Genomic DNA, 12,500 nt, shown 5'->3' on the forward strand with positions numbered 1-12,500 from the left:
ATCTCCTTGGTGATGCTCCAGTTTACTGTTAGGTCCAGCACTAACATTGTAGCATAGTACCGAAATAGACCCACAATACTGACACAGTACTTCAGTACTACACAACTACTACAGCACTAACATAGCACTACAACACTAACATAGTACTACAGAGCTAACATATACTACACTAACATAATGCTATAGCACGAACATAGGACTGTAATACTTATTTTGACCTACAATGCTAACACAGTACTAACATATACACACAGTTTCACAGCACTAACAAAGTACCCAGCACCAACATTGTACCTTAGTCCTTACACAGTACCACTGGGCTAACATAGTAGCACAGTACATACCGAAACACTAAACAGTTTGTGGGTCTTTGTGTGTGTGTGTGTGTGTTTGTGTGTTTCCAGCACCATATCTCCATGGCAACTGCATCTCCCATCATCTTTCTTACACTCAGTAACTGCAGCATTTTTTTCTCTCTCTCTCTCTCTCTCTCTCTCTCTCTCTCTCTCTCTCTCTCTCTCTCTCTCTCTCTCTCTCTCTCTAGAAAGTAAGTGAGAAGGTTGGAGGAGCAGAAGGGACCAAACTTGACGATGATTTCAAGGAAATGGAAAAGGTATGTGTGTGTGTATGTGTGTGTGTGTGCGTCTGTGTGTTTGTGTATGTGCGTGTGTGAGTGTGTGTGTTTGTAGTGGAGGCGTGTGTTCATAGATTTACCACTTGCATATTATTATAATAAGACATTCTTGACACAATGATATAGTTTATGACTCTAAAGGACCCAGTATATTATACATACAACAACAGAATCCATATTGGCAAGTTCTCATAAGCTGTGGAACTGCTGTGGATCACAGTGATTACAAACAGTTTATTTATATTATAGTCACTGTGATGTGTGGGCTGTTGTAAATGAAGCAAGTCACAGAGAGACATGCCTCCATTCACCTGGTATTGTTAACCAATAGCAGCGGTGTATTGCTGGTGTGTGATTAAAGGTTGTCATTTCTAAGAACTACAGTGATAGTAGGCCGATGTGGTCCTTCAATTCATTCCCGGTGTACCAGTCTTTTTTTCCTGGCCCTTAAGACTTGTGTATGGTTTATTATAGAAGGTGGACATCACCAGCAGAGCAGTTCTGGACATCATGACAAAAACCACAGAATACCTTCAACCAAATCCAGGTAACACATGCACGCACACACATGGACGTACAGACGGACTTGTGCACGCATGCAGACAGTGTGTAAGGGAGGCTTGTCCAGCTTGGTAAAAGGGATCAATATAACTCCTCTCCTCTCTTCTCTCCTCTCCTGTCCTCTCATCTTCTCCCCCCTCCTCTCCTCTCTCCTCTCCTCCCCTCTCCTCTCCTCTCCTCTCCTCTCCTCTCCTCTCCTCTCCTCTCCTCTGCTCCCCTCTCCTCTCCTCCCCTCTCCTCTCCTCCTCTCCTCCCCTCCCCTCTCCCATCCCCCCTCCTCTCCTCGCCTCCTCTCCTCCTCTCCTCCTCTTCTCTCCTCTCCTCTCTCCTCTGTGCCAGCTCACAGAGCCAGGTTGAGTATGATCAGCACCATGTCCAAGTTCCGGGGCCAAGAGAAAGGTCCCGGTTACCCGCAGGCAGAGAGTGTTTTGGGGGACGCCATGCAGCACTTCGGACGGGAACTGGGCGAGGAATCCAGCTTTGGTACCTGACCTTTGTCTTACCTCACCTCTGTTGGACCTTAACTCTGTTCTAACTTTACTCTGTCTCACCTCACCTCTGTTTGAACTTAAACATGTCTTACCCTTAACTCTGTCTTACCTCAACTCTGTTTGACCTTAACTCTGTCTTAACTTCACTCTGTTTGACCTTAACTCTGTCTTTACTTAACTCTGTCTTACCTTAACTCTGTATTAACTCAGCTCTTTCTGGTCTGAACTCTGTCTTACCCCAATGCTGCCTCAACTTATCTCTGACTCACCTCAACCCTGCCTCAACTTAACTCTGACTCACCTCAACCCTGCCTCAACTTAACTCTGACTCACCTCAACCCTGCCTCAACATAACTCTGACTCACCTCAACCCTGCCTCAACTTAACTCTGACGTGTCTCAGCTCCAGTGTTAGACGTTGATGCTGCTCTTCTGTCCAGGTGTGGTGATGCTGGATGTCGGGGAGGCCATGAGGGAGCTGGGGGAGGTGAAGGACGCTCTGGACATGGAGGTCAAACAGAACTTCATCGACCCACTGCAGAACCTTCATGACAAGGACGTCAAGGAGATCCAGGTTTGTACACTACACACTGCGGCACACTACAACCCAATATAACACAGCACTACCCGCTACAACACACTATAACTACACGCTACAACTAAACTACACACTATAACACAACACAATATGATACTATATACTATACTATACTGAAAACTATATACTATACTAAGAATGTTGGAGCCATAACGGAAGTATGGCATAATGAAATGGAAACAATAATAATTTATATATCTATGGTTAATTTGAGTTTGTATTCTGTCTGGCTCCCCCAGTAGGTCAGTTATATTGTCGCAGTCATTCAGCTAATTAAAGGGATTTAATTCACCTGCGGGACTGTAACAGAAACGAGAGTTAGACGGGGAAGCGGGACAGTTTTTTGACCGCAAACAATCGCATACAATCGCAAACAATATTCGCAAATGTTGGAAAATAAGTATACTTAGCAAGAAGAATCATTTTGTTTGAAGCTTTATCTAATAAAGCATTTTTGATTGAACTTCGGATTGGATTGCCTACTTTGTACTTTGGATTGCGCGTCGTCTACCCCGCTCCTATTGTGGCCTTTTAATCTTGGCAAAAAGCCACTACAAAGAACATATTATGTGTCTATATGTGATCTATTCTCTCTTTCTTCCTCTCTCTCTCTCTCTCTCTCTCTCTCTCTCTCTCTCTCTCTCTCTCTCTCTCTCTCTCTCTCTCTCTCTCTCTCTCTCTCTCTCTCTCTCTCTCTCTCTCTTGCTCTCTCTCAGCACCACATAAAGAAGATGGAGGGCCGGCGGCTGGACTTCGACTATAAGAGGAAGCGCATGGGGAAGGTCCAAGAGGAGGAGCTCCGCCAGGCACTGGAGAAGTTTGACGAGAGCAAAGAGATCGCCGAGCAGAGCATGTTCAACCTGATAGAAAGTGATGTACGTACAGAGAGAGAGAGAGAGAGAGAGAGAGAGAGAGAGAGAGAGAGAGAGAGAGAGAGAGAGAGAGAGAGAGGGAGAGGGGGAGAGAGAGAGAGAGGGGGAGAGAGAATGTTTCACCTGGTAAAAAGTGATGTGCAGAGAGAGAGAGAGAGAGTGCATGTTCAACTTGGTCGCGGCAGTTTGTAGCAGTTTGTAGCAGCTCATCAAGTAATAATATTGTCACAGGATACGTCAAGCTCATGAAAGACATAACAATGTCATACAATTATTTAACCAAATGTGCGTGTGCGTGTGCGTGTGCGTGTGCGTGTGTGTGTGTGTGTGTGTGTGTGTGTGTGTGTGTGTGTGTGTGTATGTGTGTGTGTGTGTGTGTCAGATAGAGCAGGTGAGCCAGCTAGCAGCATTGCTTCAGGCTCAGCTGGAATATCACAGCCGCTCTGCAGAGATCCTGAAGCAGCTGTCCAGTAAAATGGAGGACAGGTACCCTGATATATACTCTATATACTCTTCTGCAGATAAATATGTAGCTTTAAAACCTAGATAGACGTTCACTGAATAGAGACCAATATACATGTTCACTATATAGAGACCTAGATACATGTTCACTATATAGAGACCTAGATACATGTTCACTATATAGAGATCTAGGTACATGTTCACTATATAGGGACCTAGATACATGTTCACTATATAGAGACCTAGATACATGTTCACTATATAGAGATCTAGATACATGTTCACTATATAGGGACCTAGATACATGTTCACTATATAGAGATACATGTTCACTATATAGAGACCTAGATACATGTTCACTATATTGAGACCTAGATACATGTTCACTATGTAGATACCTAGATACATGTTCACTATATAGAGATTCATGTTCACTGTATAGAGACCTAGATATATGTTCACTATATAGATACCTAGATACATGTTCACTATATAGAGATAAATGTTCACTGTATAGAGACCTAGGTACATGTTCACTATATAGATACCTAGATACATGTTCACTATATAGAGATGCATGTTCACTATATAGAGACCTAGATACATGTTCACTATATAGAGACCTAGATACATGTTCACTATATAGAGATCTAGGTACATGTTCACTATATAGAGACCTAGATACATGTTCACTATATAGAGATGCATGTTCACTATATAGAGACCTAGATACATGTTCACTATATAGAGACCTAGATACATGTTCACTATATAGAGATCTAGGTACATGTTCACTATATAGAGACCTAGATACATGTTCACTAGATGTGCATTATGTATTGATGTGTTTCAGTATCAAGGAAGCCTCCAGTCGACCCAGGAAGGAGTTCACTCCAAAGCCCAGGATGACCCTGGAGCTGCTGCCCCCCAGCAAGAGCCTCAACGGGGGGCTCCACTCCGCCAAGTCCCCCAGCAAATCTACTGGTAGGCTGCATCCTAGGGGATAGGAAGCGTCCTAGTGGATAGGAATCATCCTAGTGGACAGGAATCATCCTAGTGGATAGGAAGCGTCCTAGTGGATAGGAATCGTCCGAGTGGACAGAGCATCCTAGTGGTTAGGAATTGTCCCAGTGAATAGGAAGCATCCTAGTTGACAGGAAGAATCCCAGTGGATAGGAAGCATCCTAGTGGAGAGGAAGCATCCTAGTGGACAGGAATCATCCTATTGGTTAGGAAGCATCCTAGTGGACAGGAAGCATCCTAGTGAACAGGAAGCATCCTAGTGGAAAGGAAGCATCCTAGTAGATAGGAAGCATCCTAGTGGCTAGGAAGCTTTTGTAATGCACATGCAAACAAACCACAATTAAAAGAACAGTCCAATTGTAGGTGTAAGTCTATAAAACTGGAAGTCAGTTACAAATGGATTTGCTGCATACTTTGCCTTCATATTCCCACCTGTACGCTACTCCTTTAAAGGGGACCTATCATACCACCAGGTGTGAGTGTGATTAGCCATTACAAGCCGTTTTCAAAATGTGCAGCATTGTGACATCACAGGTGGGCGTGTCCACCTAGATGTGTGACGGATAGATGAGCAACGTTTGCTACACTGTGTAGGCTGGTAGACTGGTCTATCAAGCACACATCTAGGTGGACACGCCCACCTGTGATGTCACAATGCTGCACATTTTCAAACCTGCTTCTAATGGCTAATCACACTCACACCTGGTGGTATGATATTTCCTCTTTAACCAAATGTGTGTTCATGAGTTAAATATGTTGAATGTAAGGACTAATGAGGGGGTATTTAGGCCCAATCCCATTTCTACCCCTTACCCCTTCCCCTTACCCCTTCAAAACAAGGGGGAGGGGTAAGGGTAAGGGGTAGAAATGGGATTGGGCCTTAGTACTGAACTACCTAACTGACTCCTCCCTGCCCAGCGCCCCTAAGCCAGCCGTGCTGCCGGGCGATCTACGACTTCGAGCCGGAGAACGAGGGCGAGCTGGGCTTCAAGGAGGGTGACATCATCACCCTGACCAATCAGATCGACGACAACTGGTACGAGGGAACCATCAACGGCCAATCAGGCTTCTTCCCTATCAACTACGTGGATATTTTGGTGGCACTTCCTCAATAGAGCCCGCCCATCCCCCCCCCACCCAAACCAATCAAACAGCATAGATCCGCCTGTAATTGAATCGGTAAAAAGTCCCTCCTCCTTCTTCTTCTTCTTCTGTGTTTTCGTGCGCTTTTGCCCTGACACGAAATACCCCCTTTCCCCTGGGTACTGTGGCAGCGGCGGGGGGGGGGGGGGGAGAGACGGTGAGACGAAGCCATGAGGAAGATGATGAGAATGGAGAGGACGAAGGCTTAGCGGCGTGTTTGTGTTTGTGCATGATGTGTGTGTAACCTGTGTTCCCTTCAGCACCTGTAATGTTACGACCATGCAGCCTTTTTTGTCTTTCAGACCAATCCCTGGTGGTTGGCGTTCTGTGGTTAACTTGTCGTGTTGCTGTGAGTCCTTGGCGTGTTATGGCGCCCCCTGCTGTCAGAAACTAGCCGGCCGCTCCAACCATCGCAGAACTCAAACATGTTCTCTTACGTCAGGCTTGCTGGGGTTCCAAATGTATCAACGCACGTGTTAATCGAACTGGGGCCGACGGACGGTCAGTCAGATAGTCAGACAGATAGTTGGACAATCCAAGAGACAGACAGATTGATGGTGTGTGGGTCCATGAGGTAGCCTTTCACACACCATCACACACCAAGCCAAGCAGCCAATCAGGAAAGAGATATCCTGGAAGGTTACCCGTGCCTAGTTGTGTAAGTAATAAGGTGTCTGTTGTGTGTTGGGCTCGTATTACCTTGATGGTTACAGGTTAGATTAACCAAGAGGCTTCTGTTGCTCCACTCCTCTGCTCTGGAGCAGTGGGGGAGTTTGGACCAGACGCCAGGACTTCTACGGGGTCTCCAACATAAGGAGGGAGGGTTGAACTTTGACCTCTGATATAAACTATATACCAGGGCTCATGAATAGAAGAGGGTTTGACACAGAGAACCCTGTTCTGAGTTACAGCAAAAGTTACAGCAAAAGAAATATTATAATAACTTCTCGTGACCAGGACAATAAGCGATATTGCTAGAATAAAACAATATATTCCATAGTATATAAATCTATATCAATATATACATGTATATATTCTTAAGTTTATATATATACATACATATGTATCAATATAAATATATATGTATATATATTTTACTTTTGTTACCAAAGCACATCAGCAGAGACAGCAGAGCCAGAACCAGCAGCGTCTTGTTGCCTCATCCTCCTGAAGACTGAGACTTTGTCCAACGTCGTTCAATTGTTCCCACATACCCTATATAGTGACCACTGTAAAGCACACTATTAAGGGAACAAGCCAGGGAATAGGGGCATATCGGACACAATTTTGCGCATCAAATCTATCAGCGTGACGTATATTGGTCTTCTAAACAAGCCGACACGTTTGAGATGACACCAGATGTAGTGCTGCATTCCGATAAAATAAATTGAATACCTCAAGGTATTGAGTGCACTAAATAGGGAAACAGATTTTTACACCGAGATGTGCACTTCAGACAACACTTCAAAATGGGGATGCCCCGAATAGTGCTCTATATAGGGCACTAGAATGGTGCACTATGTAGGGAACAAGTGGACCAGTTGGGACTCTCTTAGTGTATTCCTGTGTCGTGGTCGCATGGTTAATGCGTGCTGCATGGGGCCACAACCTTTTGCTGCAGGGAGGGCCTTTATCTTGAAACACTGTCTATGTTACTGTTTAGTTTCAATGTGACTGATTTATTATTTATCATCTGTTGTTATCGTTGGTGTTTTCTACCAACTCTTTTATTTCGATTTTTTTTACTTTTCTTAGTTAACAGGATTCCTTTAACAGCCTTGAAATATTTTTTATTTTCTTTTCTATTTTTCCATCTTTCCAGTTTCCTGTTGTTAACCTCCTTGAGAAACAGTACTTAACCTCCTCCAGATCCAAGGTTTGGGGCTCTTTAGGTCTAGTCTAATAGTGTCTAATAACTACATATATATATATATATATATATATATATATATATATATATATATATATATATATATATATATATATATATATATATATATATATATGATTAGTACCCATGTGATGATTGTTACTTACTCAAAGAGAAAACCCTGAGAATCCACCTACATTTGACTGACAGCTCATGTGGCAGCAGCAGGGTCATCATTATGTTTCTTGGATGCGTGTCGTGGCTATATATATATATATATATATATATATATATATATATATATATATATATATATATATATTAATGTGATCATTAGCCTATGTGTCTGTATATCTACAGCTTGAAAGTATTTATTGACTTTGATTTATTTATTTATTTATACATAGGTATACCTTTAGGTATTGGAAACTGTTCCGGTATTCACAGGCAGTACACCTATAGGTGTTGGACAGCTGTGGGTTAAAACCAAGTATTGAGGGCAATCTGTTAGCATATGTAAAGTGTTAAACAAGAAAAGGGTTTTAATGTTTACTGCTTGTTGTAATACTAATAATAAATACAGACGTACGATTGCTTGCCTCTGTTGTTGTCTTAAAAACCATAGGATACAATATAATGGAATAAAGCATAAAGGTCCACTTGATTTCTGTAATAAAGTTTTGCATCTCAACCACATGGAAAATGAAAAACCCAACAGAAACAATATTGCCATCGCCTGGACGAGAATAATATTGCAACAACATGTCTTTAGAATTACAGCCTTGTATTTTTAGGTCTCACATTTAAACACACATTAATAAAGCAGGGGGAACATTTGATCATGAAAATGATGCAAAACATACACATGGGATCTTCTACAAAAACCCAGTTAATAAAACTAAGATTCAGTGTAGGTATTAAACAATGTAAAAATGAGCCATTTCGGTATATTGAGCATAAATCATGAATTAAAAAATAGACTCCCATTTTGTATCCACTGTCCTTACAAAATAACATAAATTCAGGCAACACGGTTACATCTAATGAACGAAACGCCAATAATCTGCTAACGCCATCGCCCACAGAGCCGCCAATTTGTTCCGTGCAGTAAACCCAAGCCTCCAGCGGGAGGCGCTGTGTGCTCTACTCACAAGCCCACAGACTTGACCTACTTTTCAGCAACACACACACTCGGATCCCTTCCCCGCATTGACAACCAAGACAGGAACGAGGAGGGAACAAGTTTTCACCGAGACCCAAGCGACGTAACCAGAAGAAAATGGACATGAAGAAAAGGGTATCTCTGGAGCTCCGGCACAGGGCGCCGCCTGATGTAAGTAGAGCCCGGCTTTGTGTTGCGGTTGGCCCGGGAGGGAGCGCACCAAATTCGCGGGACCTCCACTCCACTCCCGGGGAGGAAGGAGAGCACATGGGCGCTAGAAACACCCCTGGGGCCTGGCTAGTGTGTGGGACGAAATGCTAACGTTATCTGAAGTTTGTGAAACGTTAAATGTCCAGCATTTTGTGGATATATCGTGTTGTGGAGCCCTTCTTATATAAATGATTTAATAAAGAATCCCCAAGATGGATCCGCGGAGCTGTAACGTTAACGTAGCGTCGCTTGGTGTAATGGCTTCTGTGGTCGTCAGGAGCCGTGGCGTTGTTGTGGCCTACTTCACGTTTTGTTTGTTCAATGTTTCCTATTTGAAACGAGCGATCAGGGTTTACCGTTATTTGGTCGGCTGGTGTCTGTGTATTAGTAGTTGTACTGGTTATGATAGTTAGTTTAGGGTTATAGCGCGGCTCCAGACATTAGGCGGCACCGCAGCCATGCGCGGTAAGTCGCATGCTGTTAGCTACCACGGCTAACTGGTCCCTTAAATATGTAATAACTTGTCTATTTGAGTCCTCACATACACACAACGAGCTCAACTCTGGCCGTTAAGGATAGGTGGCATTAATAATGTCGTGTCGACGGGAAATAAAACGTTGGGATTTGGTTCGCGGGCCGCCGAGGTTATCGCGGCATTACATCACGTGGGCTGGGAGTTTACAAACAGCGCCTCGGTCAGGAAGCGTTCCAATAGAAAACCACCATGCCTCATTCTCCTCGCAGGTAGATGCACCAGGACGCGTTCCAATAGGAAACAATCAAAGCATTCCCGCTACAGTTGTATGCACGAGTAGCGTAGGACCCGTTCCAGTCTACAAACACTGCATCTCCCTAGGAGATGCAACAGGTTGAGATTAAATACGAATCTGACAAAAGCCAATGTTAAAACCGTAATGATTTGAATATTGTAAACCTTTGGCATAGTTATTTTATGAAGTTTAGATCTATTCATTTAGTAAATTTTTGCCAAAGAGATGAACACCAGAGGTATAAAAGAAGAACAATACATTTACATTTACAAACCTCTAGGATAGCTACTGGAAACAAAGTGTGCTTCTTTAGGGGAGGTACGTAATGCAGGGTGTTACCAGCCGTGTCTGTAATGCGTGTGTGTCTCCAGGTTCAGGAGTTGGTTCTTGATAACTGCCGGAACAGCGAGGGCCGCATCGAGGGTATCACGCAGGAGTTTGAGAACCTGGAGCTGCTCAGCCTAATCAACGTGGGCCTGGTCAGTGTGGCAGACATCCCCAAGCTGGACAAACTGAAGAAAGTGAGTAAACGCCAGCAGCAAACACCGATGGACCTGCCCTGTTGAAGTCTCTTCATAGAATTCGTATGTTAACGTCTTAAGTATTAATCTCGCTTTTTGTCCCCCAGTTGGAGCTGAGTGACAACAGGATATCAGGCGGTCTGGAGGTGCTAGCGGAGCGGTTGGTGAACCTAACGCACCTCAACCTCAGTGGGAACAAGTTCAAGGACATCAGCACCCTGGAGCCTCTGGTGGGTGGAGCTAAGCTGTTGATCATCTGATTATCTGTACTATCATCATCTGCTCATCGCTGCTCTACTGCAAGCAAGATTTAGCAATTGTGCTTATCTGCTACTCGACTGTAATGTGCAGTTAACTTAATGTGCTAATCAACTCTACTGTTTGTAGTGGTTATCTGATCAGGACGCTATTGAGCTATAGTTAGCTTACTGTGCTAATCAACTCTACTGCTTGTTTTAATTTCCTGATCGCTGCACTACTGTAACCTTTAGTTAGCTTAACATGTAAAAGCCAATTTAACTGTAAGCTATCGTTAGCTTAGTGGGATTTTCCAGACGTGGCGGCGAAAATTGCTAAATGTGCTAACGCTAGTCAACAGATATAGATAGCTTAGCATGCTAATCACTTCTCGACTGTCGGGCTTGTAGCTTAATATGCTATATAGAAGCTAAAAGCTGGTCTATTGGGTCATGCATTAATGTTGTGATCCAAAATGCGTTGTGGCCGAGCAGAAGAAGCTGCCACAGCTCAAGAGCCTGGACCTGTTCAACTGCGAGGTGACGAACTTGACGGACTACCGGGACTCCATCTTCCAGCTGCTCCCCCAGCTCACCTACCTCGACGGCTACGACATCGACGACTGCGAGGCGTCCGACTCCGACGGCGAGGGCGACGGCGTGGACGACGAGGAGGACGAAGGTGAGCGAGCGAGCGCGCCCTTAGCGTAACCTCTCGGCTCTCTTCTCAGCGCGGTGGGCTAGCGTCGTGTGTTTCGGGTGCTTCCTTTAGCATGGCTCCGCCATCCTGTTCCTTCAGAGTAGCCACCGAGCGCTCCTCTTAGCCTTCCTGCCGGCTCTTTGTACTAACGGGCGCACGCTGTCTCCTCCAGAGGGCGAGTCGGAGGAGTTTGAGGAGGAGGAGGAGGAGGACGAGGAAGACGTTGTGGCCGTGGAGGAGGACGATGACGACGACGATGACAGCGCGGAGGACGAGGTGAGTCGGAGAAACATAGGCGGAGGGTGATGGTGGAGGAGACGGCTGATAAAGGAGGGGGGGCAGTATGGAGATTACAACAGAAGGGTGGAGGTAATGGAGGAGGGTGGGGGTTATAGGGGGCTAGTGCTATGGGGTGATGGTGGAGGGAGGTAGGTATGTATGTGGGTGGTGGAGGTATGAAGGGGATAGTTTGGGTGGTGGTGGAATGAGGGTACTGACGTTGGCTTGTGTTATCGCCACAGGAGACCGCGGTAAACGGAGATGCAGACAGTGACGACGACGACGAGGCAGACAGCGACGAGGATGAAGGTGGGTGCCTGTTTGTTTTGGACCCTCCCATTGAGCTGAACTGGAGTCCCACTGATACAGCGCGTGTGTGTTTGTGTGAGCGGGGGGCTGCCTGTCAAACTCCCACACTAGAAGATATATTGACGTGGTCATTGATTTGTTTTCTAGATGAAGACTCGTCTCCTGCTAAGGGCGAGAAGAGGAAGAGGGACCCTGAAGACGAGGAAGAGGAGGAAGAAGATTGATGACCAACCAGCCCCTCCCCCTTTCACCTCTGACCTCATGCCCTCTGACCCCTCCCCCTGTCACCTCTGGGCTGAGTTCCAATTCTTTCTAACTCGTATGAGCTGAGGTAATGGCAACATAGTAGCCATTAGCCCCACAAGTCTTTCTCCATCCTCTCACTTCCTGTGACATGACTGTTGCAAGGCAACAAGCGATATTTTTCCCCACATGGTTCTGTTTGTACACCCCGTGACTTTAACCAGAGGTCATGGCCTGGGAGTTATTCAGAATGGAACGCAGCCCTTAAACTCCCTCCCCCCTTCACACACATACAAACATACACACAAACATACATATACACAAACACACGCACACACTTTGATTCCCTGTGTTGAGCTACTTGCGCTCCCTCGCCCCTCTGACACCGGCCTGGGACCAGTGTTTAGTGACATGACA

The 12,500-nt window shown here is 45.1% G+C and overlaps 2 protein-coding genes across 2 annotated transcripts in view; both read left to right on the forward strand.

Moving 5' to 3' along the window:
- The window catches only part of sh3gl2b (SH3 domain containing GRB2 like 2b, endophilin A1), an 11,036-nt gene extending 3,324 nt beyond the window's left edge, over positions 1-7,712 (forward strand). Inside the window, exons 2-9 of the mRNA XM_030337710.1 lie at positions 545-613; positions 1,109-1,181; positions 1,535-1,678; positions 2,126-2,259; positions 3,000-3,158; positions 3,538-3,641; positions 4,471-4,601; positions 5,559-7,712. Of these exons, the coding sequence (XP_030193570.1) occupies positions 545-613; positions 1,109-1,181; positions 1,535-1,678; positions 2,126-2,259; positions 3,000-3,158; positions 3,538-3,641; positions 4,471-4,601; positions 5,559-5,755 (1,011 nt within the window). The 3' untranslated portion in view covers positions 5,756-7,712. The remainder of the gene's footprint in view (positions 1-544; positions 614-1,108; positions 1,182-1,534; positions 1,679-2,125; positions 2,260-2,999; positions 3,159-3,537; positions 3,642-4,470; positions 4,602-5,558) is intronic.
- A 1,078-nt stretch (positions 7,713-8,790) lies between these two features.
- On the forward strand, positions 8,791-12,402 carry LOC115529167 (acidic leucine-rich nuclear phosphoprotein 32 family member D). Its single transcript, XM_030337713.1, has 7 exons — positions 8,791-8,986; positions 10,167-10,316; positions 10,424-10,546; positions 11,048-11,234; positions 11,425-11,528; positions 11,774-11,840; positions 11,988-12,402. The coding sequence occupies exons 1-7, from the start codon at positions 8,933-8,935 to the stop codon at positions 12,062-12,064; spliced, it is 762 nt and encodes a 253-aa protein (XP_030193573.1). The 5' UTR covers positions 8,791-8,932; the 3' UTR covers positions 12,065-12,402.
- The last annotated feature ends 98 nt before the right edge of the window (positions 12,403-12,500 follow it).

Source organism: Gadus morhua, chromosome 17 (assembly GCF_902167405.1).
Source record: "Gadus morhua chromosome 17, gadMor3.0, whole genome shotgun sequence".
NCBI classification, from domain to species: domain Eukaryota; kingdom Metazoa; phylum Chordata; class Actinopteri; order Gadiformes; family Gadidae; genus Gadus; species Gadus morhua.

Excerpts from the sequence above, each read along its gene's own strand:
- LOC115529167 (XM_030337713.1), top strand. The coding sequence starts at position 8,933 with ATGGACATGAAGAAAAGGGTATCTCTGGAGCTCCGGCACAGGGCGCCG. Across the intron at positions 10,317-10,423 it reads AGCTGGACAAACTGAAGAAA|TTGGAGCTGAGTGACAACAG; the intron begins GTGAGTAAACGC and ends TTTGTCCCCCAG. Across the intron at positions 10,547-11,047 it reads TCAGCACCCTGGAGCCTCTG|AAGAAGCTGCCACAGCTCAA; the intron begins GTGGGTGGAGCT and ends GTGGCCGAGCAG.